This window comes from Protopterus annectens, chromosome 4.part1 (genome assembly GCF_019279795.1).
Source record: "Protopterus annectens isolate FY-2018-M chromosome 4.part1, PAN1.0, whole genome shotgun sequence".
Lineage (NCBI taxonomy): Eukaryota > Metazoa > Chordata > Ceratodontiformes > Protopteridae > Protopterus > Protopterus annectens.
In genome coordinates, this window is record NC_056734.1 from 74,118,945 (window position 1) to 74,144,880 (window position 25,936).

The 25,936-nt window shown below is 38.8% G+C and overlaps 1 protein-coding gene across 1 annotated transcript in view; it reads right to left on the reverse strand.

Annotated features, from left to right (window-relative positions):
• WDR49 (WD repeat domain 49) overlaps positions 1-25,936 on the reverse strand; it is a 983,894-nt gene that overhangs the window by 208,676 nt on the left and 749,282 nt on the right. The window contains exon 14 of the mRNA XM_044070738.1: positions 25,600-25,787. Within this exon, the coding sequence (XP_043926673.1) occupies positions 25,600-25,787 (188 nt within the window). The remainder of the gene's footprint in view (positions 1-25,599; positions 25,788-25,936) is intronic.

Here is a 25,936-nt window from a genome sequence, read left to right on the forward strand (position 1 = left end):
TCATTGCTTAGCCTGGTCAGCGGCTTGTCTGTGTGTCACACTATAGGGTCACCTACAATTGGGATATTTACTTGTCTAGTGGCTGGCACATGTGGCTTCAAGGGCTTTGGTGTGCTGGCTTGCTGACCCCTCTGGGCAGTGTTTATATAGGATGGTGCTGTATATGTAGCTTGTGGACTAACATTGTGCTGCTATGGATATTGAGAGTCTGGCATACACATTGGAGTTCTCTGAAGTTTACAGAGTGGATTCTTAAGTATTTCATTATAAAAAGGCTTATTTGTCACAAGTAGCATGCAGGTGTAAGGGAAGTGTAGGTATTGACAGCATCATGGGTAAGTTTTCAAGACAGGCTAGCCTCCAGACTTTGTAAGCACTTGTATTTCTTACATGTAGATTGTGTGTGCAGTAAAAGTCAATAAGAAAGTGCCCTGCCACAAAGTGCTTAGTGCTAATAAACTGGCAGCATAGGGAGGTCTGCTACAATGATACTAAGTTCTAATGGTAAAAAACATGGGGAGGTAGAATATGGTGAGTAAGTTGTTATATACAAGGGCAGCTACAAGATAGCTAGGCTAGCTTTGTTCCTAGCAGCAGGATTAACTGTAACACTTTAAGGAGCTATATCTGTTCTACCCTGGGTTTATCCTATAGCAGGAAAGTACTGCCGTGTGCATCCAAGTACATATGAGAGTAAGGCGTTTTTATGCTGTGACAAAGTAAAAGTGTGCAGCTTGGTGCAGCAAGGGATATCTTCACTTAGCTGGGAGGTGAAGGATGCACCCTTGCTGGATGCACCTGAACTACACTGTGTAAGGACTGAGCAGCCATGAACTCCAAGGAGGAGATCATGGCTGGAAGCATGAGTAGGCATAACACAGGACCACTAATGCTATAGTCAGAGTTTGATTATAACGACTTACCTAGGGAGTGAACTGCTGCCACTACAGCATGATACACAGTTCCATGCAACCCATCCAAATAAAGCATAGTAGCACACAGTGCTCAGCAATTTAAAAGTAAGAAAAAAATCACCAACTAATCAATATCAATCTTCACTTGTCCCCGGGGAGAGAGATTCACCCAGAGCACCAGCCAAGTTCTTTTCATTCACAAAGCAGCACCTGTATCCCAAAAGATTAAACCTTTCCTGAACAAAATGCAGTTAAAGCACTCAGCAGTTGTCTGTTTTGTATTTAAAAATAAAATAAAATGCATTTCTACTTATCTTGTTTTATTAGGATCAGTATTAGATCAAGTCTCATAAGCATAGCACAGCAGGAGACATGTTGCAAGCTCAGTGCAGCCTAGCCAGAATGCAATGGAGTGCAAGGTTCAGCAATTTAAACAGCAATATAAAATTCAAACAACCAATCAATATCAAGCTTGGCTTATTCCTGGGAGCAAGATCCATCCAGTATACCATCCAAGTTACTTTCCTTCACAAACCAAATTCCTGTGTCCCAAAAGCAAAACCTTTTCCCTGAACAAAATGCGAGTAAGACCACCAAAAGCAATGCTTTACTTTTGAAAATATTTTTTAAAATAAAATAAATGACGTTTTCACTTCTCTTGTTCTGTTGAGAATAGCAGGTAAAGTCCCCTAAGCAGAATACTGCAGCAGACATGTTGCACAGCTCAATGCAGCTCAACCAAAATGGAGTACAGCTGTGTACAATACTCAGCAATTTAAGGAACAATAAAAAAGCTCAACAAATGAACAACATCAAGCTTCACTTGTTCCCTGAGAGAGAGAGAGAGAGAGAGATTTGCCCAGAGAGAACACTAGCCAGTTTGCTTCCTCTCAAAACAACAAGCTGTTTAGCCCTGAAAGCAGAAGCTTATCTCTAAAAATGCAGTTAATATTATTATCAGCAGTAGCTTTTGCTATTTAGAATAAAATGAAAGAAATTTCCACTTCCCTGGTTTTGTTAGAATTACTAGTTGGTCGAGCCTGACAAGCAGATGACAGCATTCTGTGATACAGTGCAAGGAGCACAAATGCATTGCAGAACATATAGTATGCAAGTGACCACATAATAACATCCAAATGAAACTGGGTAGCAAAATGAGTTTCTAATGATATGCAAATGTACGTGGGGTGAATGTAGTCATGATTCATAGTCATATGTGGGTTAATTACACACCAATGTGTGCCTGACTATAAAAGGACAAAGTATTCCAAAATTGTTGGAGTTACAGATATTCAGAATAAAAGAAGTGGTAACATCGGTCATGCAGAAGCATGGTTTAGTGATCAGCACTGCTGCTTTCCACTGGTACTTGCAAGGTGGCACCTGGTAACAAAGAAAATGATGCTATTAGCACCTGGCCTACCAAAAGTTTATGAATTAGGAGATCATTCTTTACTTTAGAGTAGATCAGGACATTCTACAAGTCATAGTTGACATGTGTCTCCCACACAAGAATCCAGTGGAATGCATGGCCTTCCCATATATGTGGAGATCAGTGAATGTATATCTCTTTCTACTCTAGCCTCAAGACCTTTCAAGCTACAGTGCAGCAAGCAGTCACTACAATTTAGATCACACACAGAGCACTGGAGTTCTCACATTTAACCGCAAATGTAATACTGACTTTTAAAAGCTGGTGTTGCATTAAAGAGAGATCAGGATTGGCTGATCACACCCTGAACATTTTGCGCCTGGGGAAGTTGCACCTCTCGACCTGTCCTAGCTACACTATTGATAACCAACACCTACTCCAGGCCATCAAAAAGACCCACTGTAAACTAGGATCACTATACAGTACAAAATAGTTCCTCAGAGAGTTTGCAAGAAAATCCATAGCCACTGCTTACCTTCTTCCATACTTTCTATGAGCATCCTCCATCTTTATAAATTTCAATATTACCCTTAAAACTAAACTTGACACTTGTTACAATTAGTAGCCAAATTTACAGAAAATACCACCACTAAAACCCATCACTGCATAGCCCTTAGATATTTACACTAGCTAGAACTTCCCCACTACCTTATATACTCACAACTCAAGATAGTCCACAGCTTAATTCATTTCTTTGAAAAATGCCCATCCTTGAAAATATGTTCCAGTTGTACTCCAGTGTTAGACTACTATGGTCAAGTAACAAATTACTCCTCTAAACACCTAAAACAAGCAGCTCAGCTGGGGTTTCTGTATATTCCCATCTATCCCTCTGCAAATAAAACAGACAGACAAGACACATACCTTCAAGTCACTACTAAAACAATATCTAAGTAAAATTAGCTCTGCTACTGCTCAACTCCTTGCTAGAATAAATTTTTTGACCACACCTGCTACCTTTTCTCCAAATACTTATTTTTTACACTTCCCCTGTTTCTCCATTGGGACAGAGAGATACTTACTTAACCACAAAGGGTAACTTTATTTACATAAATGTCATCAATCACAGGCTCTAAGTTGACAAGACTCAATCTCTTGTTTTCTCTAAGTCCACTGCTATCTCACTGTCCCCCATGTGGCGGACTTTCATCACTCTCTCTCCTCATCTACCCAAAACTAATACTCCTAACAGTCCTAGTATGCCAACCATTCTCATTTTCATAATTACTTCACTTCTCCATCTTACATGTAATGATGTTTTCAAAGTTGCTCTACTACTACCACATCATACTATATTTCATTATCAACCACCTTTCCCCTTTCTAATATTTCCATAGTTAAGCTGCCTCTTCTATTCATTATTTTAATTGCTAGAAATTGCAAGTAATATTAGAGTATCTTTTTCAGGGTTTTATCTGTTTTTGCTATATATAAGTCTGCATCTATGTCTAATGAATGCTCAGTACTATATATACCTATGCATGCTATGACACTGTCTGTTCCTAAATGATGTTTATGTAAGCTATTGTAATTTTTATTCTCTTATGCATGTACACTTACCTATATGTTGTCTTCCTACTGATAATCGTGCAATTGTATTCATGTGTGTGTCAAAACTGTTGTTAAATGTGGAGCTTTTCTACTCAAGCCTCTGCTGAAAAAGAGTTTCATCCCAATCGGACTTTCCCAGTAAACAAAGATAAATAAATAAATACATATAAATTATTTCCCTGTCTCTCCAACCCTGCCATGTCACTCTTTGACTCCCTTTATTGCTCCAGCTATCACCTGTTTTACTTTCTATCTTTGATCTTGTCACTGTTAATATCTTTATAAAATCATCTGTTTTCATAAGCTCTCTCCTTCTTATCTCTCTGATGTGTTTTCCATATATTTCATATATTGTTCTATAAAATAATAAATCCCTTTACTGTAAATAGAATTTTTTTCCTGGACTTTGCCCCATGTCAGTCTTCTCTCACTCTTTTCTAAGAGCTCCCAAAAGTACAGTTTCTTATTACAAATTGTTGCAGTCTTTATCTTAAAGGGCCTCAGCCTCCTTCTCATCCCTAATGGCAAAATCTCAAACTTCCAATTTATATACACTTTACTCTGTAAAATTTCCTGCTTCTTTGCCCTAAGGTTGCTAGGTACTTTTGCTCTTCCTGCATTAATCTCTTCTATATCCACATCCCCTTGTCTCCTCTATTATTCACCTCTTGACTGAACAAAATTGATTTCTGTTTGCACATTAGCCATTATTTTGTAAGAGAGATATCAATTTAAGCTGGGACACTTGATGGTGTGAATTAGGGAGTAAAAGGCCCCCTCACCTACAGGCAGCATTATGTTTTGCTATTGTACACTTGGGTGGTCCTCTTTCCAAATAAATTTCATGTTTATTTTATTAGTCTTTTGCCAGAAATCTCCATGCAAGTCACCACAAACATGTTAAGAGCTTGAACTCTCTGGTCAAGGTCTATGGGAATTAAGTCCCATTTCTTTATCATCTTATAAATCATTTCACTGATTTGTTTCCATGGGGTTTTGGCTGTTTCCTATGCAGATTTTGCTACCAGATTCCTAGGTATCTTTTCCTATAATGACCCCATGATTAGGGGTAGTCCTGTACCAGTCTTGTGGATGGTATACAGTTTATTCTCAAGGCGCTTGTCTTCTCTTTGTTTATCTCATATCCTGACACCTTTTTGAAATCCCCTAATTTTTCAGGTTGATTAAGAACAGGAAGATATAACCTACAAAAAAAAGCAATATTTCCCACACCCATCCCTAAGGAGGGATGTAAAAATGACCTATTGTCATTCTTTTCTAATCCAAATCATCTCGAAGTAGTACATATCTTTCCTGCTGGTCTGTTTTAATTTTGTCAGCTCTAAATGGTGTATTCCTTCTAATCAATGTCAGGACTCCCCATTTACTTGCTAACAGTGCTTCTGCTCCATATCCCTCTCTAAATCCTTTTTTAATTAGTCTATCAATTTCTTTCATAAATAAATGGGTCTCTTGCAAAAGGATCATGTTTGCTGTTATATCATGTAGGGCCTGTAAGATTTTCAAGCACTTATTAGAGTCAGCCAGCACATTAACATTCCATGCCATTAATTTCAAATTCCCAGTCATGCTTGTCCTTTTCTTAAGCTTTACAATCTGGTCCCATCCATTAATAATTTATTTTTTTATTTTTATTTATCTCCATTTGTTTACCTGGATAGTCCGACTGGGCCATTGCTGGGCCATTTTCAGCAGAGGCCCAGGGGGAAAGCTCCATAGATACAATGGTCTAACAGTACATAAGACAAATAAGAGTTACAAAAGTTTATCAAAAATGCTACTACAAATATAAAATATGTCAACATTACTAATATCAGATACAGTAGTAGAGATAAATGAGATAGTAAAAACTAAGAAACTGACATTTGTAAGTACCATCAATTAAACTTGAGTGTTTACACAATTAGCAAGAAAGCATAAGTTAGGCTTTATTGATGAGATGGAAAGTAAAAAGAGACAAATATAAAAAGAAGGAAAGAGCAGAGGGTAGGAAGTGGAGTAGACAGGCCAGCAGATATTAATGCTGCCAATTAGTAGGAAACAGAAATGAGAAGCGAGGGGAAAAGAAAAATTTGGACTTATGAAAGGTGGAAGGGCAAAGCTAGTGGGAGTAGCTCAATAATTAATCTGGTCTAGAGCAGGGGCAGAGCCATGTGTGATTGAGATGTTCCCTAAGGAGCTGTTTGAATTTAGATGTGCTATTAGTATTGAGAATATGTTGATGTAAATCCTTCCATATCTTGGCAATTTTATGAGAGTATAGGGCTGTTGTTTGACCTGCTGACCTTCAAGAGCACTTTATTAGATGACCTTAAAGTTCTACTGCTTGAGTAGGGTTGAACGAGTTTGCTAATGGATGGACAGTTGTTGGGATGTAACAGGGTGGAGTGAGTTAGTGGCAGTTGGTTGTAGGTTAGTAGGTTAGGGAGTTCTAACCAGTTGAGATGGAGAAGTATAGTGCAGTGATGGGTCCTAGCCGGCTGGTTGGCAGCAAATCTGGCTACATTGCAGTAACATGATTCTAGTTTAGCTAAGTCACATTTTCTTAGATTGGTGAAAATGGGTGAGGCATATAAGAGACTGGATAGCAGGTGAGTTCTGCTGATGGCTTGCTGAGTGAATTCAGTAAGAAAGGGCTTTATTCTATTTAACGATCCAAGTTTGAAGTGCACTTTCTTGATGACTAAGTCAAAGTGTTTATTGAATTTAAGGTCCTTCTCTATGGTGATGCCTAGTAGCTTTGTAGAATCAACTAGCTCAATACAGGTATTATTAGATGAGTAAATAGTAAAAGAACTAATGTCCGAAGTTTTCTACTATTGGAGAAAAATCATAGGTTCATAGGTTCATAGGTAGGTACTAGGCTATCGGCCCTGGGGTCTATACAAGCCCAGCCAAAAAAGTACCCTGGCTTTTGCCACCCAAGAAAATTATTTTCCTGTGCCACTGTCGAGCAGAGCCACAGAGGTGATCCCCGGGGTGAATTTCCTATTTCACATCCAATCATCAAGATTTTTCTTGAAGAGTGCTAATGAGGAGCTTTGTTTGATATAGACAGGTAGTTTATTTGAGAGTATGGGTAGTCTCTGGGACAGGAATCTATTCCTCCGGCATGTTCTGTTTATTGTGGTGACAAGGTTTAGGTCCCTAGAGCATGTAGCTTGGAGGGATTGGGATTTCTTTAAGTGGAGCATGTCCAACAGCTCTGGGTTTGACATAGCTTTGTATGTTAGCAGAGATCACCTCTGAGTAGGTGATATGCGACGGAGTACAGCTGGAGTTTTTTGAGATGGTCTGCATAGGGCATCTGTTTGAGGCTGGTAATACTCTTTGTGAGGTATTTCTGTCGCCTTTCTAGTTGTTGTAGATGTCTTGTGAGGTACATACCAAAAGGGGCTTTGTACTCTATAATGGGTCTAATGAGTGATGAGTAGAGGGGAGCAATGACCTCTTTTTTTCTGGATGAGAAACCTTTTGTGATGAGGTGTGTCACGTAGAAGGATTTTCTGACTACTGTGACAATGTGATTATCAAAGGACAGACTACTGTCCACCTGTGTCCCAAGGTCTCTTATCACACTTTCGGTGATAAGTATACTACCGCCTATGTTGTAGTTCATGGGTAGGGTACAGAGTTTTTACCAAAGGGGATGACAATGCACTTTTTGGCATTGAGCTTGAGGCCATGGCTTTGACACCAGGCATCTGTCTCAGTGAGGCCCTTTTGTAGGATGTCCACATCGTTAGGAGTTTCGATTATGGCTACTAGTTTGCAGTCATCTGCGAACTTCGTTAGCCAAAGACCTTCTGTGTTAGCCTGTACTTCAGAGAAGTAGATACCAAACAGGAGAGGACCCAGGACTGAACCCTGTGGTACTTTACTTGTCACTGGTCTGAAGTGGGATTTGGAGTCTGCTACTTTCACAGTGTGGGTTCTGTCAGTAAGCCAGTTGGCAACCCATCCTGTGACATAGGGATTTATACCTAGTTTAGTGAGTTTATCTATAATTCCAGAGTGGGGGATGGTGTTGAAAGCCTTGGCAAAATCTAGATAGGCTGTGTGAACCACCTTACCCTTGTCTACGGCTTTGGTGACTGCTTCAAAGAAGTCTATCAGGTTTAGGAGACATGATCTGCCTTTTACAAACCCAAACTGGGTGGGGTCCAGAGTTTGGAGATTACCAATGTCTTTGTTTATAAGTTCCATGATGATACATTCCATGGCCTTGCAGACCAGGCTCGTCAGGTTAATGGGGTGGTAGTTCTGGGGTCCGTGGTGGCTCCCCCCTTGTGGAGTGGGATAACCGTTACTGTGCGCCATTCAGCAGGCACAAAGCCTGAGGTGAGGCTATGATTGAATATGGTACTTAGGTGGGGTGCCAGTTCATTCTGTAGTTCATGTAGAACGCAGCCTGGGATGTTGTCTGGTACCATGGATGCTGTGTTCTTGGCTTTGGAGAGTGTGTTTTTTACCTGTGCAGCCATGATTACAGGAACTTTGCATTCTTCCAGTATAGAGATGGGCTCTTTAGGAGGTGAGAGGGGGGTAAAGGTAGCACTGAACCTATCTGCCAGGATGTTGGCAATATCAGTTGGGTCTGTATATTTAGTGCCATTGTGCTGTAACTCAGAGCAGATCTGAGTGTTGCCATTGAGATTCTTGCCATAGCTATAGAATGCTTTGTGGTTGTCTTTAGAATCAGTGGCAATTTTGTTTTCGTAGTTTAGTTTTAGATGGGTTGAGTATACGTTGAGACTGGTTGAGGTATCTTTCTACATCAAGGAAGGATTGTTGAGTTTTATTAAGAAGGGAGGGTAATGTTGGAGCTAAGCAAATAAGAGAAGAGTTGCCTGCATATTGAATTAAGTTAGCATGTTGAGTGGCAGAGTGTAGTCTATTTGTGAAAATGGTAAAGAGGAGGGGGCCAAGTATAGATCCTTGAGGTACACCTACAGAGATAGGTAGTGAGGAAGATAGTTCATTTTGCCATCTAACTGCCTGTTGAAACCAGGAGAGGGTTGAATGAGAGAGGTTAAGAGAGGCTAGCTAGTGGATGAGATTTTTTATGTGAGACCATGTCAAAGGCCTTAGATAAGTATAGGAATATAGAGGATGTGAAAAACCCAGTGTTCCTATGTTGGTTCATGGTGTCTTTGAAACTAATTAGGGCAGTTGTCATACTATGTTTTGGGTGGAATCCATGTTGGGTAGGGGACAGGAGGTCATTTTTCAGGAGATGATTTAGAATTTGTCTATGAATGCATTTTTCAAGTATTTTAGCTAAAGGAGAGAATAGGGCAATGGGCCGTAAAGTCTGTAGATGTGCTACCTTTATGGAGAGGGATAACATTGGATACTTTCAAAAGAGATGGCACATAATGCTTGGTAATAGATCGATTTATTAGAATAAAGATTGGGTAAGAGATGGCACCAGCAGCAAGTTTAAAGTATTTGCTTGGTAGTAGATCAGGGCTGGAATTTGAATTTTTAAGTTTGGAAAGAAGTTTTCTAATATAGTGAGTTTGAACAGGCTGGAGTGTGAAAGAGTCTGGTTTACTTTCAAAGTTTGTGGGTAGAGATAATTGTGAGTTATTGTTGTCTTTAACAAGTGATAGTATGGAATGTACAAAGTGATTATTGAACTGAGTGGCTATGTTGTCTGGAGAGCTGGTTAGATTTGGAGTAGGGTGGAGGCTTGACCTGGTTTAAGGAGTTGTCTGATAGAACCCCAGAATTTGTTTGGGTTTTTATGATACTTATTATGGATTGATGTGTAGTATTGTTTTTTATCATGTTTGATTTATTTTTTTATTAAATTATGAAGTTGATGGAACTTTTGGAGGGAGTGTCGGTTTTTAGAATTGGTGATTATGCCATACCCTGTCTCTCTCTTTGAGTAGCTTTCTGGTCTCTGAAGAGAGTCAGTCAGTATGTTGCACTTTTGTACACATTTTCTTGAAAGGAGCTAGTGTATTTAGAACAGAGAGGAATTTTGTCATTCAAGTACTGGACTGCAAGATCAAGTTGGAGATGTTTAAAGGAGGACCAGTTAACTTGGAGTGAAGAGGTAAAGGTTTCTGAAATTTGTTTTATTATGGACGAGTCTGAACTTAGTTTCACTATGGGGGGAGGAGTGTTTTTTCAGAAAGTAGGTGGGATGGTGATAACTTAGGGTGTCTGGTAGACAGCCTACATGATATGAGTCTGGGTTTGAGTTAATGAGGCCACGAGGATCCAGGCTGCTAAAAAGAATATTTTATTAAGTGCTTTCCTCCCCAAATATCGCAGAACTTTATCAGAATAAAGACAAACTCAACAGATGAGTTTAAATAATCACTACCAGTCGTGTTATGTTTAAAAAATGTTGCGGACATTAAATAATATAATAAATAGCCAAAACACTACAATTATATATAAAACATTAACCAACAAATTAATTAAACGTCCTATTAAAAACTTGATTTGATTGTAATTACCTAGTACATGCTTTTAATTTTAATAAACAGGATATCAACACCACCTCATTCAACTTTGGTGGTATACAGGCGCTGAGAAAATATTGTCACCAAAGTTCACTCCTTTCCAGTAACAGACCCCAAGGACCTCCTCTTGAGCTATGTGCCACTTGTTCCACACAAAAAATAAAAAAGTATGTTCTAAATACATTTCTAAATGTTTATATAAAGCATTAGTATTTATTTTATTTTTAATGTCAGATTATTACTAATCTGCCTCAAAAGCATCTAACTCCCAGCTGAGTATTACCAAAAACTACTATATGTCATTTTTATTTGTATACTAAATGTCATAGATTGTATCATTGGCTATTTATGTTATCAATAGCTCTGTTTGTAACTTGTTATACATTTTATACGTTTTGTTGTGTGTGATTGCTTGTACTATCACTATTATTTGTATTTTTCTATGGAGCTTTTCTCCTCGGGGTTCTGCTGAAAAAGGACCTGTGTCCAGTTGAACTTCCCAGTAAACAAATGTAAACAAACAACAAATATACATGCTCGTATATGCCTTCTTTTAATTTCCTCTCTGTTAGGCCCACATAAATTGCTGTACATTTTTGGCAAACAGTTATATATACTACTCCAGAGGTACTGCAATTGTATTCTTATATATTCTTATTATAATCATCCTAAGCTCAATTATAAAGTTCAGGCAGAGCTTGAAAATTATTTTACTAAACTGTTCCATCATCATATACATCCAAATCAGAAAACCCATTCATATCAGGGTAATCTTGAGTACATTTTGCTTATGTTAGTGCCACGTGGTATTGTCCATGCAACATAATTCTCATTTCCTGTACATGCATATTTGTCTGTTTCCCAATCCTATGGAAGTCAGGTGCGACACCACCCCACAAATTTAAAGTCAGGGATTTCTTCCTGACAAACAAACAGAGCACTGTTTTCTAGTATGCTTATCCAGCCCAAGTACATGGTATAGCCATGCTGTTGATCGACACTTTCAGACCCCATGTGCCATCTATGAGTTCATACTAACCAATCCAAAGTGATTGACTTTTTAAATCAGCCATCCTATCTCAGATCAAACATGTAACCGTGAAGTTTCTCAATTAATATGTAAAGGGGAGGCACTCAAGTTACCAGTATATTCTGTACTATGGGTGAGAGAATAGATGCAACAGTTCATGCCCAACACCAAAGTCCCAAACATGCAGTAAGCACAATACCACTACCAATGATTTTCTTTAATCCTATTTTTCCATTAGTGTACAATTCACATTAGCACCCAATTTCCCATGTTGTTCCCCCAAAACTTCCCCTCTTATTCTCTTTGAGAAATGGTCCATAGCATTTTCTTTCCTTTCATCCTCATCCTAACAACCTGGAAAGGGCTTAACTAGCCATATTTCCAACAATAGTATATTCAGCAGCTTCCTTCTTAAATCTGACCCTGAAGTTCCTGCTCTCACTCAAAAAGCATTTGAATCTTTCAACTTCTTCCTATGCCAGGTTCAGGTCCACAAATGACTTTAGGCCTGTACCTTTAAGGTGGCTGGGTATACTAGTTGAAACCAGAGGTGCTTGAACAGAAGGGAAAATTACGTAAGTCTTTTCTTTTTCACCTGGGAGTAATCACTATTGATATACACTCTTATCTCTTACCAATAGTTGTTTTGCTTCCACAGATGGATAGAATCCTTTCCTTCAATACAAAGTTTTGCACCTTAACTACTAAGGCCTGGGGATTTGGGCCTCACTGTTTCCTGGGATGAATACGCTGTGAGCCCTGTCAAGCAGCATTTCTTCCACAGGAATCCTGGTCCCTAGACTTGACTGACCAGAGATATAAGCTCCACAGTCCTATCTTTCCAGGCCTTCAGGTATTCCTATAAAATTAAGGTATTCTCTCTTTTCTCTATCTCTTCAGATAACACCTCCTGCAATGCCTCCAGTTCTACCAGTTTGTCAACTTGTTCTATCTCTTTCACTTTAAGGGCCAATAATTCATTCAAATGTTGTGAGCGTATCCCTTCTACATCCTCTAGCCTGTGGCCTGTCTTGTTTATATAAGTACACAGAGATTATTTCATCTTGATCATCTCCTCCAGCAGTTTGTCAATTTTAGTATGCAGTTCCACATCAGAGGCAGTGCAGCTCCCCTCTAATTGCTTTGCAGTTGTGTCTATGCTGTAATTCTTTGAATTATTCTGGTTTTCAGTTGCATGGTTACAGGAAGCTTCTTTTTTGTTTTTTCCTCATCTTTTCTTCATGTATCTGATGTCATCCACCTTCTGGCTATTTCGTATGGGTTACACTAATGGACATTGTTTTATTAAGTTTGCTACTGGCATTTCAAATCCGCTTCGGCTGACCATTTATAATGTCAGCCTGAAATGCTGAATTCAGAATTCTGAAAAGTAAACCAAAGTGAAAATGAATACATCGACAACTGTGGTTCAATGTATTCGACATAGCAGGAGGTGACATCACTCACCTCCTTCTATGCACATTAACGTATCATTAAACTCTACAGTCAACAGTACGTTAATTCTACTATTTTGCAGGGGGGATATGCCCCCCTGCACCCCCCCCAAATGGGGGGGGTATAGCAACTCCGAGATCACACTACAGTGAGGAAATGGGCTAATTCCCTGTTCCTCACTGAACCGCAATCTCCCTGCACAATGTTGAACCCAAATGCTCAAATTACACTACCCATTCACTGGAGTGTAGTTGATACATATTGGTTTGGCATTCTGATGACTTGAAAGCTGCATGTCAACCACATGCTGGTCGGCTGATGCAGTTTCAAGGTTTTCAGTGTAAACCATTTTATTATTAATGTTTTTTGTGGAGGATAGAGCCCCACAAGCCATAATCAAGTTACATGAATGCCATATCTGAAGTCCATTAAGACTTCTCTTCTCCTCAAACACACCTCTCAGATACTTGAAGCCATTAACCTGTTCCACTATTTTCCTTTCTATCTCAGTTTTCATCTACTTCTGATTTTCCTCATTTGCTGCAACAATCAATGCCTTGTCTATACTAAGTTTCAACCTATGTGCCTTCAGTTTTGCATTCCAGTCCCCAGTCTTTTGCTCAAGTTTCTACTGAGAGCCTGCTTGAAGTGCTACACTGCATACAACAGTTTTGTTGTTCAGTCCCCTCCAATCTGTTTGCTAATGAAATTCATCTCCAGTATGACTAGGACTGGGCTCAGAGCAGAACCATGATGCACACTCACTCCCACTAGGGATCCCTCTGTGAGTCTGAACAATATATTAATAGTATATGTAAGTTCACATGTTTAGGCATTCCATCTTGCTATTCTGGGATTCAAACTAGTGAGTCTTGGAATCTCAAATGGTTGCCATAAAGCTTATTTTTGTATGTACAGTTATACTTTTTTTAGCTACTTACAAAAATTACTGAATCTTAAGATAAACTGTCTGAGTTTCTAAAATACAGGCAGAGATATAAATGCAAAGACGCAAATCACCTGCTGCAGGAATTCTTCTCTATAGAAAGAGTTACTGACTTATCTGTATTAGCTGAACTTTCAAAACATTTCAGACAGAGACAAAACTGAAAAAGAAACCAGATGTAGAAGCTTATGCAGTTGCAGGTAGCACTTCTCAACTGTATCACACAATTTTTGGTTTGCAACTTTTCATACACACTAAAATATACAAATGAGCAACATTCACATTTACATACTAATGATTCACTTTTCTCTCTCAAGTTATCTATCTTCTTAAAGAATGCTCAGGATCATAGGATCATAGGATCATAGTAAGTTACTAGGCTATTGGCCCTGAGGCTCTTATAAGCCTAGCCATGAGTTTAGCCCATGTTTAGAAAAGTCAGCACCTAAAGCCCCTTTCCAGCAGGGACACAGGTGGAATCTCAGGGCTGTATTTTCTGTTTCTCATCCAATTATCCAGGTTGCATTCGAAAAGGGATAATAAGGTACCCTGCTTGACATGGAGAGGGAGTCTATTCCACAGATCGGAGAGTCTCTGGGACACAAATCTGTCCCAACAACAAGTCCTACTGATGTCACAGATCAGGCTGAGGTCACGCATGTGGGATACTCGAGTGGAGCTTGACATGTGGATATGCAGCAGCCCCATCAAGGCAGGGTTGGAGATTTCTTTGTATGACAGACAGAGGTCACTTCTGAGGAGTCCGTATGAAACTGAGTAGAGGGACAGGGCTTTTAGCCTATCTGTGTAGGGTAGATATTTGAGGCTTTGGATTCTCCTGATGAGGAACCTCTGTGGTCTCTACAGCTGTGGCATGTGCTTTGTGAGATACATGCTGAATGGGGCATTGTACTCAATAATTTACCTTATAAGGGAAGAATACAGGGATGTTATGACCTCCTTTTCCCTGGATGAGATACCCCTACTTATGAGGTCAGGCATATAGAAAGCTTTCCGTACAATGGAAGCAACATGGTGGTCAAAAGGCAGGTTGCTATCAACCTGGGTTCCCAAATCCCTCATGACTGATTGTGTGCTTAGGACATTGCTATTAATGTGACAATATGTGGGGATGTCACCCTCCCAAAAGGGGATGATGATGCATTTTTTGGCATTCAGCTTGAGGCCATGTTTCTGTAACCAGTCATTTGTTTGGATGAGACCCTCTTGTAGGACATCCACATCACTTGGGGAATTGATGACCTCACCCAGCTTGCAGTCATCTGCAAACTTGGTCAGCCATAGCCCACTAGGTTTGACCTACACCTCAGAGAAGTATATCTTGAATAACAGAGGCCCTAAGACAGATTCTTGAAGTACACCACTCATTACGGGTCTACTGCTTGAGATGGCTTCCCCTATTTTGATTAGGTGGGTTCAGCATGGAGGTTTTGACCTGCTCTATTTCTGCCCTGGACCGGTTCACCCCTCTTTACACAACCTGGAGATTCTGAGCTCCCCTGAAAGCACCATATTGATGCTGAACTTAGTGCAGACACCTGATTGACATAGAGCACTGAGGCCCAGAGCTCCTAGACTCAATTAATTTGCCAAACTCAGCCTCCCAGGTAGCTGGGATTACAGGCACGCACCACCACATCCAGCTCTTTTATAGCGTGTTTGTTTCCTGAGCCTGGGAAGAGTCATAGATCCTGTAATTACAGGACAGTTTGATTGACATGTGGCTATACATTTCACATCAGGGGTATAATTGCTGTGTTTTCCCCAGCATAACAAAACTACAGTTTTCAGTTACCGATGCCATATACTCTTCCATCCATTTCACAGATATTTTTCTTTCACTGAAAAATATAAAACAGATTAAATCACAATTTCTTAGTTTACCTGCTGCAGATTTTATCACGCTTAACTATAGTTTAGATAGCTGAACTGTTGCATTCTGATTCCAAGAACAGGGTCAACTTATATTTAAAACTCACTATTGTTTTTAAGTTCTTGTCTGCACAGTTGTGTGCTCTTCCACTTTATTTCACTAAAAACTTCTCTATATACTGGAAAAATGTCATGCACTCCAAAACATACTGCAACACTTCTCTTATACCAGAGATTTGCACTGTGGCAACAAATCCTTCCTGCTTACCACTAAGTCCATCAATGAGGCAGAGGGTTCCTTATACTCCAACAGTATCTCAAAATTATGGAATTCTATCTCTCTTACCATCAGAATGAGAGACACATCAATACATTTCAAAGCCGAGCTTAAACAATACCTAAACAACTCCTGGCTTTGTATATGTTCTACACCCAGATAACCTAACCTAGATAATTGTCAAAACAGCATGACTTCTTTTCTCAGAACATCATTGAAAGACCCTTTATGCACAGAATATTTATATCCCTCTCCTCTCCTCCCTTCTTACCATGTATTTTATATACCCCTCCTTCAACATCTGACTCTTTCTCCTGCCTTCACACCATACCTCCCAACTGTACCAAATTACTTGGTTTTTAATGAGTTTTGGGGTCCAAATAATGGGGTGCCACAATTTCTGAGTGGCACCCCTTAATTTCCGGATTTACCGGCTTTTTATTTTAATTTTTTTTGCATTTTGAGCTGACATCATCACGTGCGCGATCACATCAGTTCCGTGAAACAGCCTGCGAGCCTTTCGGAATTGAGCTTTGAGCTCATGTACATGCATTTCTGGCTGCGTCAAGCCACAAGGAATAATGGTGGTAAATAGAACTGGAATGATGGTGGTGGTTCCACTGCAAACGGCAGTAATTATTAGGTAGCAAGCAGGAATGGAAGTTGAAGTCAGACCACAGAGGTATGCTGCAGTGACATTCATTCGCTGTCTGGGGTATGCTGCACTGGGGAGTGTGTATGTATTTATTATTATGCTGCATTGACGTTCGCTCGCTCTCTGGTGTGTATGTGTGTGTGTGTGTGTGTGTGTGTGTGTGTGTGTGTGTGTATGTGTGTGTGTGCAACTGTATGTTGACATTTGCTTCACTGAGTGAACAATGATGTAAGAATAAAGGTTGTGTACCTTACATTCTGCAAGTATCGCTGTGAAATAAGTGCTGTGCTAGGAGTTTTGCCTTCTGGAGGGATAATATAAGGCACTAATTCTCATATTTCAAAGCCTTTATGGCTGTAACCTCAAGTGAAACTTTATTTTATCTTCTGATCTTCATTGCTATGCTGTCTGCTTAGCCTCTAGTTACTCTACTTTTTGTCATGTTTTATAAGGAGGCTCCCACTTCCATTTAACTTCTTTCAATAACCCTTTTGTTGTGGTAAGCAAGGGAGCCATAGCACTGTATATTCCTGTTTCTGCCTCCTCCATTATCCACTGAACACATCTTCAATTCCACATACATCCATTAACAGATATCTCCTGTATATCATGGATCTGATTCAATACAAATATAGAGAACCTTCATGAAGCTATCAATATAATGCAGTTTTATACAATTTTCAGTCCCTAATTGTAGTTGAACCTTATATTATTGCAAATACTTTTTTTTATTTTCCATTTCTTTTCTTTCTTTATTTTCCATTCCACAGTCATGCGTCTCGAGCATTTCTCCACGAGCCTCCACTGAAAATAGGCTTTGTCCTAGTCGGACTTTCCCGGTCAATAAATGTTAAATAAATAAATAAATAAATAAAATAAAAAATAGATAAATAAAATGATGTTATTACCTGATATTTAATAGTATATGAGGACATTGCGGCTGTGCTAGAAAACACATTAACTGTATATGCTTGTACATCCTACCATTCAGCTTCATTTTTTGCACATATTTATTTCATGCAGATGCTGCTTGCATTCTCCTCTGATCAGACAGATGTCATTTTAATCAGTATTATTGCAGGCTCTGCAATGAATCATACCTTCTCTACAATTCTGTATTCTTTTTGTATACATCTGTAATGCCCCTGGCCTGATTTGTGACTGAAAAAAACAATACTTAATCTGTGTGTGTGTGTGTGTGTGTGTGTGTGTGTGTGTGTGTGTGTGTGTGTGTGTGTGTGTAATGTCCTAGTGAGTATACCTGGTGGCTAGAGGTACTCAGGCTCAAACCCTGTACCTTGGGTACAGGTAACAATAGCCTAAAGTCCCTACCCACCATCACTTGTGAAAGCTCTCATATTTTTGTTCTGTTCCTCATAACATCTGTGGTTTCCTCATATTTTTGTTCTGTTCCTCATAACATCTGTGGTTTTCTACATTTTTGTGGCAAATCTGTGAAGGATTAAATTCACTAAATAATGACAGGCATTTGAATTTCAGACTTCATATTCTTCAGCAAATAAATGGTAACACAAAACCTTCTATTCTACCAATCTGCTAAGTTTATAAGATCAGTATTTGAAATTTGTCCCTATTTTTGAGGCTGTATTCCCACATTATTGGCTTTGTCTAGGTTTTTTGTGCTAAGAGGTTGAGAGCTATGGGAAGAAGTGAGAACTGAATTCGCTAAATGATAGCCATTTAAGTTTCAGCATTCCTATCGTTTAGGTATTGTGGTATATTGCTTTAACTGTAATGTACAGGGCCCTGGGTTCAAGACTTGGCAGTGAAATGCATGGTGGTAACACAACATTTTATTCTAGCAACTTTCCAAAATTACACAAGCAATGTTTAAAATGTGTTCCTATTTTTGGGCTCCCCACCAATAAATGTTGACTTTTTCCAGATTTCTTGTGCTGCAAAGTTGAGAGATACAGTTGAGTGTCAAGTAGATTTTACAAGGAGCTGAGAGCTTCAGGGGAAGAGGAGTTTAGTGTTGCTTATGCTGAGTCTGCTTACATTGTAATAGCATAACAGGTTAAATACTTGATTTTGATGCAGAAGACTGTGCGTTCTACCCCACAGTATGTACGTGCATTGCTGATACTGTACTGTGCTGTACTTTTAAAGGGGGTGGGTGTAACAAGTCAAGGGTATAGCTACAGATACAACAGAAATGAGAAAATGTCATGCACAAGTGCATTTGTGACTCAGTGGAAAGAGCAACAAATATGATAGAAATGTTCTGAATTGGGCAGTTTTGTCATTATTGGTTCATGCATTTTGTTTCTTTCCCTACTGGAAATTGGTTCATGCATTTTGTTTCATTGCCTACTGGAAAAATGTTCAAACAATAAATTTAAAATGCGCTCTAAGTCTAACAAATGTGCTGTATTATACAAGGAATATAATTTAATAAAGTAAGAAAGGTGTATCAAAGAACACATGTATGTTTCTTGTTTTGTGTGCAAGGGGCCTATGATATGAAAACAGCCCAAAGGTAATCTTTATCCACCACTGGCCAGATGCATTTTCTTTGGATTTGGTCTGGGTTTCAATGCTGTTTCAATGAATGTGAGTTTCAAGGGCAGAGAAGTTTTAATGCTAAGTCTATTTTCATTGTGAGACAGTATTGCTTTGTTTAACAGATGTCTATTAGTGCTTGTGCAATGTGCTATAAAATGTAAAAATAAAATCCAAATAATTAGTGTAGAAGTAAAGCAGTATGCACATTAGTGTGTATGGTAAATGGGGTAAAATAGCCAGGTAATGGGACATTGGAATGGCTGCAGGGGGACTCTGGTGCCATATTTTGGTTGTCTGTTCTTCAGTTTGCTTTTGAAAGTTGGTATCCACACTTCCACTGGAGTGGGCAGGGTTACATAATTATGTAGGCAAATTTTATGTTAATCAGCATACAGATTTGTACCTATTTTTCATTGGCCTTGTCCAGATTTTTGATGATTCCAGGTTGAGAGGTATGGTTCACACTCCACAATGGACACTGGGCTAGCCTGGTTTGAGGAGATTATTGTGGGTTTTGATTTCCTCTTCCCCCAGGAATTTCAGTTAGTGTTTGAGAATATGGAATTGGTGCTCAGTAACAACTTTTTGTTTTTTCAAGTAGCATACTATAAGCAGATTGGGGTAGTTGCTATGTGGGCCTCATGTGCCCCCATTTTTGCCAATATAGTTCTTTTGTATTGGGAGCAGGATTTTCTATTCACCTCAACCGTCTATGAGTATATGAGATGTTATTTCCATTACCTGGATGATGTTTTTATTGTGTGGAAGGGACCAAAGGCAATTATTGCCCCCTTTTTGGATTTTATTAATGACACTATCAATGTTTTGGAATTTACATCCAGTATGATGGAGGATGATGTTCATTTTTGGATGTCCAGATTAGGAAAGATCTTAGACACAATAGGTATGTCTCCCCTGTATACCGTAAAAAATATTTCTCCAATTCTTATCTCCACTTTAAGAGTGAACATCCGTAAACATTGTCAAGGGCCAAATGGTCAGGGCAGCACACATGACTACACTCAAGGATGAGTTGATTTCTGAATTAGAATATATAGGCAAACATTTTGTCAAGCATGGGTACCCTGAACCCTTGTTTTTTTCTCTGACTGATAAAATTTTACAAGAATGGGGAACTAGATACATGTCCATTTTGTCCATTGATAATGGGGGGTATTTTCTGATATCACTGTGTCAGCTAATACACAGATGGAAGTAAGTGCTACCCCCCAGTAAAGACATCTATTTTGTGATGAACTTCCATCGGGACAACTATCTTATAAAAAACATCATACAGACTTACTTGGACATTTTTGCTGTGTGACCAACAGCCTCAATGAGTTTTCTGGGAAACTGAAATATAGTTTGAGAAGGGGACGGAATTTCAAAAATATTTTTGAAAGTTGTAAATTCGATTCAACCCCTAGAGTAAGGACAGGAACATACAAATGTGGAAGGTGCCCCCAGTGCCCTCATGTTGCCAATGTAGATGTACTGCATGTTGGGGGCCCTGTTGGATTACTAAAGGGGAAGGGTTACTTCAACTGTCAGTCTAAAGGGGTAGTATACCTGACCAATTGCTCCTCATGTTTTGCATTTTATGTTAGCAAAACAGAGAGAATCTTAAGACAGAGAATTTATGAACATCTGTATGAGCTATCAAGGAGAAAGGAAACCAATGCATTATTCAAACACACTCTGGTGTGTGTGGATTATTTCTTTAAATGTTGGGTCTTGGAGCAGGTAAAACCCTTTGAAAGAGGGGGAGATTGGGAAACGGGTTTAGAGTATTGTGAGTTACTGTGGCAACTAAAGTTTGGTGCCTGTTCAGCCCCCGGCTTAAATTAACATTACTCTATTCTACCAGCTCTGAAGAAAAGAACTTTAAAATAGAATATGCTGTGTTTCCCTATTTCCAAGCTTAATGACCTTGCATGTTATATTTATATATTTTTATTACTTGACCACATTCTGTTTTTCTGTTTTCTGTTTTTTTTGTATTTTATATTTTATATCTTGTGGCACAATTGCTGCTATACATTTTTTACAAATCACGTGACTAGTTTTTAACCAATAGAGAATTGCCATTCTTAACTAGCTTGACTATTTAAGGATCGATTAATTAGTGCTGTGTTATTCTGAAAAAGTTCCCTTGAGGAATGAAAGCTCTAAATCTGTTGGTGTGTTGGATATATTAAAGGACTCATTTTACATTATTTCTGCAGTCTGGTGGATTTTTGGACTTTCTTGCCGACCAGTGGGCGTAACTGAGTATATTCCTAGTGATTTGTGTCCTTTCATTCAGTTATTTTCCAATTTTTTGTTTTCTATGCTTCACACTCCCCCTAACCACTTTTTCAGTTTAACTAATTAGCCTCCAAGGGGAATACTCTTCCAGTATGCCACAATTTAAAAATTCTTATTCTTTAACTACTTCTTGTTTCATAAATACTTTTAATTCTTAAGTATGTATTACTGCAATTCACATGCACAAAATGAATTAAAGTTATGTGAAACATTTCTAAAAATCCATGCTACAATTTCATGCAAGGATATTTGCTATTAGCTGTACTATTATGCAAATGCATAATCTGTTTTAACGATATGTTAAACAACTCTATTTATTTGTAAATATTAATTTTATGTGAATCATTTCTGTATTTTATGTCATAAATTTATGTAAAGAAATTGATTCTACGGAGATTTTCTCCCCAGGCCTTCAATGAAGATTTGCTTTCCCATCCAACAAAAATAAATACATAACATAATTCTATGCACTCTTTCTGTATTTGTATATTGCTTTACATATACATTAACCTTTGATGGAATGTTTAGGATATTTTGTCTCTTTCTCTCTCTCTCTCTATATATATATATATATATATATATATATATATATATATATATATAAATATGTAGAGAGAATGCACTTGGGTGTATTTGTACATGCTGTTTATTGACACTGAGCTTGTTTTATTTTGTGGTAGGTACTCATAGTATATATTTAGATCAACTTCACTTTTTATATATTTTCATTTTCATGCATATTTGCATTTCACTTCTTTCTGTTTTTCTGTGGAACTGCTGAGGTTTTGTTTCACTGACTGAAAGGAAAGAAGAATAAACATTATAATCTGATTAGTCGTGCTATTGTCATGTATGTTTTTTGTTTCAGTTCACATCTTTCTAAACTCCTGTTGATGGCTGCAGCACATTTTCAGTTTCAGTTAGGTATGAGCCATTACTAATGTATATTTTTAGATCCTCAAAGGAAAAGCACAAGCTGTGTATGGATCTGCTGTCTAATTCAACTCAACACTCACTACTGCAGATAAGCCACTGCCAAGGAGTGTGCTACACTTACATTTTGTCATATGCAAATCACACCATAAATAACATACACAGTAACGTTGCTAGGACCAAACTGAGACTTTTGTTAATTAGAATTTAATATTGCCTTGTAAATTTCCAAGCAGAATCTCACTTGAAGTATATCATCTCACAGCTGCTGTCTTGTCAGTGAACATAGCAAATAAATCTCTGACCCTTAGACATAAATGTTGCCCAGGTTTTATCACACTTTCCCTCTTTCTCAGTAGCTGTTAACTCTTCATAACCATAATGTTGGTTGATATTACTTCTTCTGATGCTCATCTCTCTTGGCTCTTTACTTTCTCAGACTACAGTAGTTTATTATGGCACTGTGCTCCTTGGTCTGTAGTCTTCAGCAATAATGCACTTCATTTAACAATTGACAATATAATTCAGAGTTCTTTACATTGAAAATGCTTGCCTCAGATCCATCCATCCATCCATCCATCCATCCATCCATCCATCCATCCATCCATCCGCAACCTCTTTTTCCCATTTGTTTCACATGGGGTCGGGGTGTCAATTCAATATGACTATCATCTAGAGCCAAGGTTTACATCACCAGGTGTCTAGCCCTGCAGAGGTAGTTCATCCACACCACACACTCACACACACACTCTCACACCTATGGCCAGTTTAGCATGTCCAGTCCATCTCAGATGAGTGTGCAACATCTAAAAGCTATATAAAATGCTCGTTCACTTCATTTTTATTCTCAGCATGTTGATGTGGCTCTACTTGGTGAGCTTTAAAAGGCCTACAGATTCATTTTTTGAGATTACACCCAGCCAGTTAACCTTTCAACTCTTTTAAATATTTTTCAAATAGGGAAGCAGATGCTATCATTTAGTAAGCTTGAATTTCATCTGTTGTTAGGACTGAGTCTTCAGCTCCACAACAATCCTTTTTGATTTGGTTTTCTTAGTTCCTGCACATGAAGAATGCACTTAGTTTGCCTGTACATGAAACTCTTATCTCAATGCATATGTCATTACCCTATATATTTCCGTGTCTATTCCATTTAAACATCTGTGCTACCTTTCAGTTCTCCTGTTTCCTCTACTACTTTCCTGACAACAGCCTCACAGATAAAATTGAGAATCATGATATAACCAAGCTGGAACACCATCCCCCACACACCCATACATTTTTGATGACTTCACTGCAGCTTCTTTTTTCATTTATAAATACCTAACTGTAATGTATGATAAGAATGATAGCTTCACTCACACCTTTCAACTGTCCAGATTTTCACAGAATGTCCAGACTTTGCCTTATATTTTAGCTTTGTTCCTCTTAAATGTTGTGGTTTTCTGGCAAATCATTGAGGATGGCAGTCATTAAATAATGACAGGCATTTGAGCATCAGACTTCATAGCATCCAGAAAATGCACACTAATGCAAAATCTTTTATTCTATCATCATTCTAAGTTTATAAGATCAGTATTTGAAATATTTCCCTATTTTTGGGCCTTTGTCTCCCCATTAGTTTTGGCTTTGTCCAGATTTTTGAGTTAAGAGTTTAAGAGGTATGTTCACTGTCTGAACTTAAGTGTAGGCATACTTAACTTCAGAATGCTACGTTTCTTGTCATTAGTCTTGTCTGTGGAGATCTCCTTCTCAGTTCATTCTGCTGCTTCATGGTGAGCTTACAGAAATGTAACAACTGCTACAAAGTGGCCTTTACTACACTAGCCCCCACGCAGTGCAAATAACAAAGTTTCTTGTAAAGTCCAGTAGTTGTCAACTCTCTTGGGACTCACAGGAACAGAAGGCTGTTAATTGCCTTGGTAAGGGTCATACAGTATGCAAAGAGGAACTAAGCAGGTTTAAACCCTGGTGGCTAGCATCACAGTCATGTTTTGATGTCACTTTTAACAGATTTCAGGTCATTGTCTCACATTCTTTCTCCATAATTAATATAAGTTGTGCAGTTATTTCCCATAGTTCTTTATTACACTGCAAGAGAAGCATGACTTTGTCTTGTATTTCCCAACCACTATTTCCTACTTACCCCTGAGCCATGAATATGTGGTGGCCTGATGGCAAGCCAGTTGCACACATTTCCAAATGTAAATCATTGCACAATACAGTTAGTCCTGTCTTTGCTGCTCTAAATTTGGGCAGGTCCTTCCTGTCTTCGTTAGAGGGCATTACACCATCACATGTAGTCCACATAAAGAAGAGATATGATTTACCGTGTATTTCTCCCTAACCTGGCTAAATGCCTTAACATCCTGATACTAATCAAATCTTGGAAAACAGCTACTCAGACAGATGCCTCTATGCTACTAGGATAGCCCATGGCTTTGTTTACCCCTACTCATGTATTCACTGCTTATATTACTTTTTGTTATGGTAGCGTGTAAATGCTTACTTTGAGTAATGCCATGCAAACATTTTAATCCTTCCCTATTGGAATGACTAACAGCCTAAAGACCTCCTCATAGGTCTAGGTAAATATATCTGGATATTTGCAGCTAATATGGTTTTTCACATACAGTCATTTTCTTTGCAGCAGGCATTCAGTTTCATTGGGTGGCCATGGTGGTGGTGCAGCGGTTAGCATTGTCGCCTCACAGCAAGAGGTTTTCCAGTTCAATCCTTGGCTGGGGTGCCTTCTGTGCGGAGTCTGCATGCCCTTCCTGTGGTTGCATGGGTTTCCTCTCGGTGCTCTGGTTTCCTCCCAAAGATATACTGTAAGTGGATTGGACACTCTAAGTTAGCCCTAGGCATGAGTGTGTGTGTGTGTGTGTGTGTGTGTGTGTGTGTGTGTGTGTGTGTGTGTGTGTGTGTGTGTGTGTGTGTGTGTGTGTGTGTGTGTGTGCCTCCCGTGGAAGGTTGGGCACCAGGCTGGCAACTTGACACCATAAAACTCTACTGCAGCGAACAGGTGATCTGCTGTGGCAACCCCTAACTGGGAAAAAGCCAGAAGAAGAAGGCATTCAGTTACATTAGCTTTGCTATTTTTTTTAATGAATGAGAGCAAAGCAGTCAAGTTTGTATTTCGGGCTAAGCTGTGAAGTGCATTAAAACAGTATGTACCTCTATATACCATACATTTATCCAGCCATCTAAATCTCCTGTGATAAGGTAGTGATTTGCTTCATCGACAGCCATTACTATTGTTCCGGCCTCATTGTGAGCTACAAATTCCGACTGCAGGTGGTTCTTAAAAACATTCCAGAATCTCACAAAACCAGCTCCTCCACAAGAAACAAGATTTGCACCTCCTAAAAAAAAGCATAAATTTTGCATTACATATCTAACATTTCTCAAAAAGATCCAGCTATTATTTTCTTTCTCTTGGTTTAAATTATTTATGTTAGTAAAACAGGACATTAGCATGTGTTACCATTAAAAGATATGTGAAGTTGTTTAT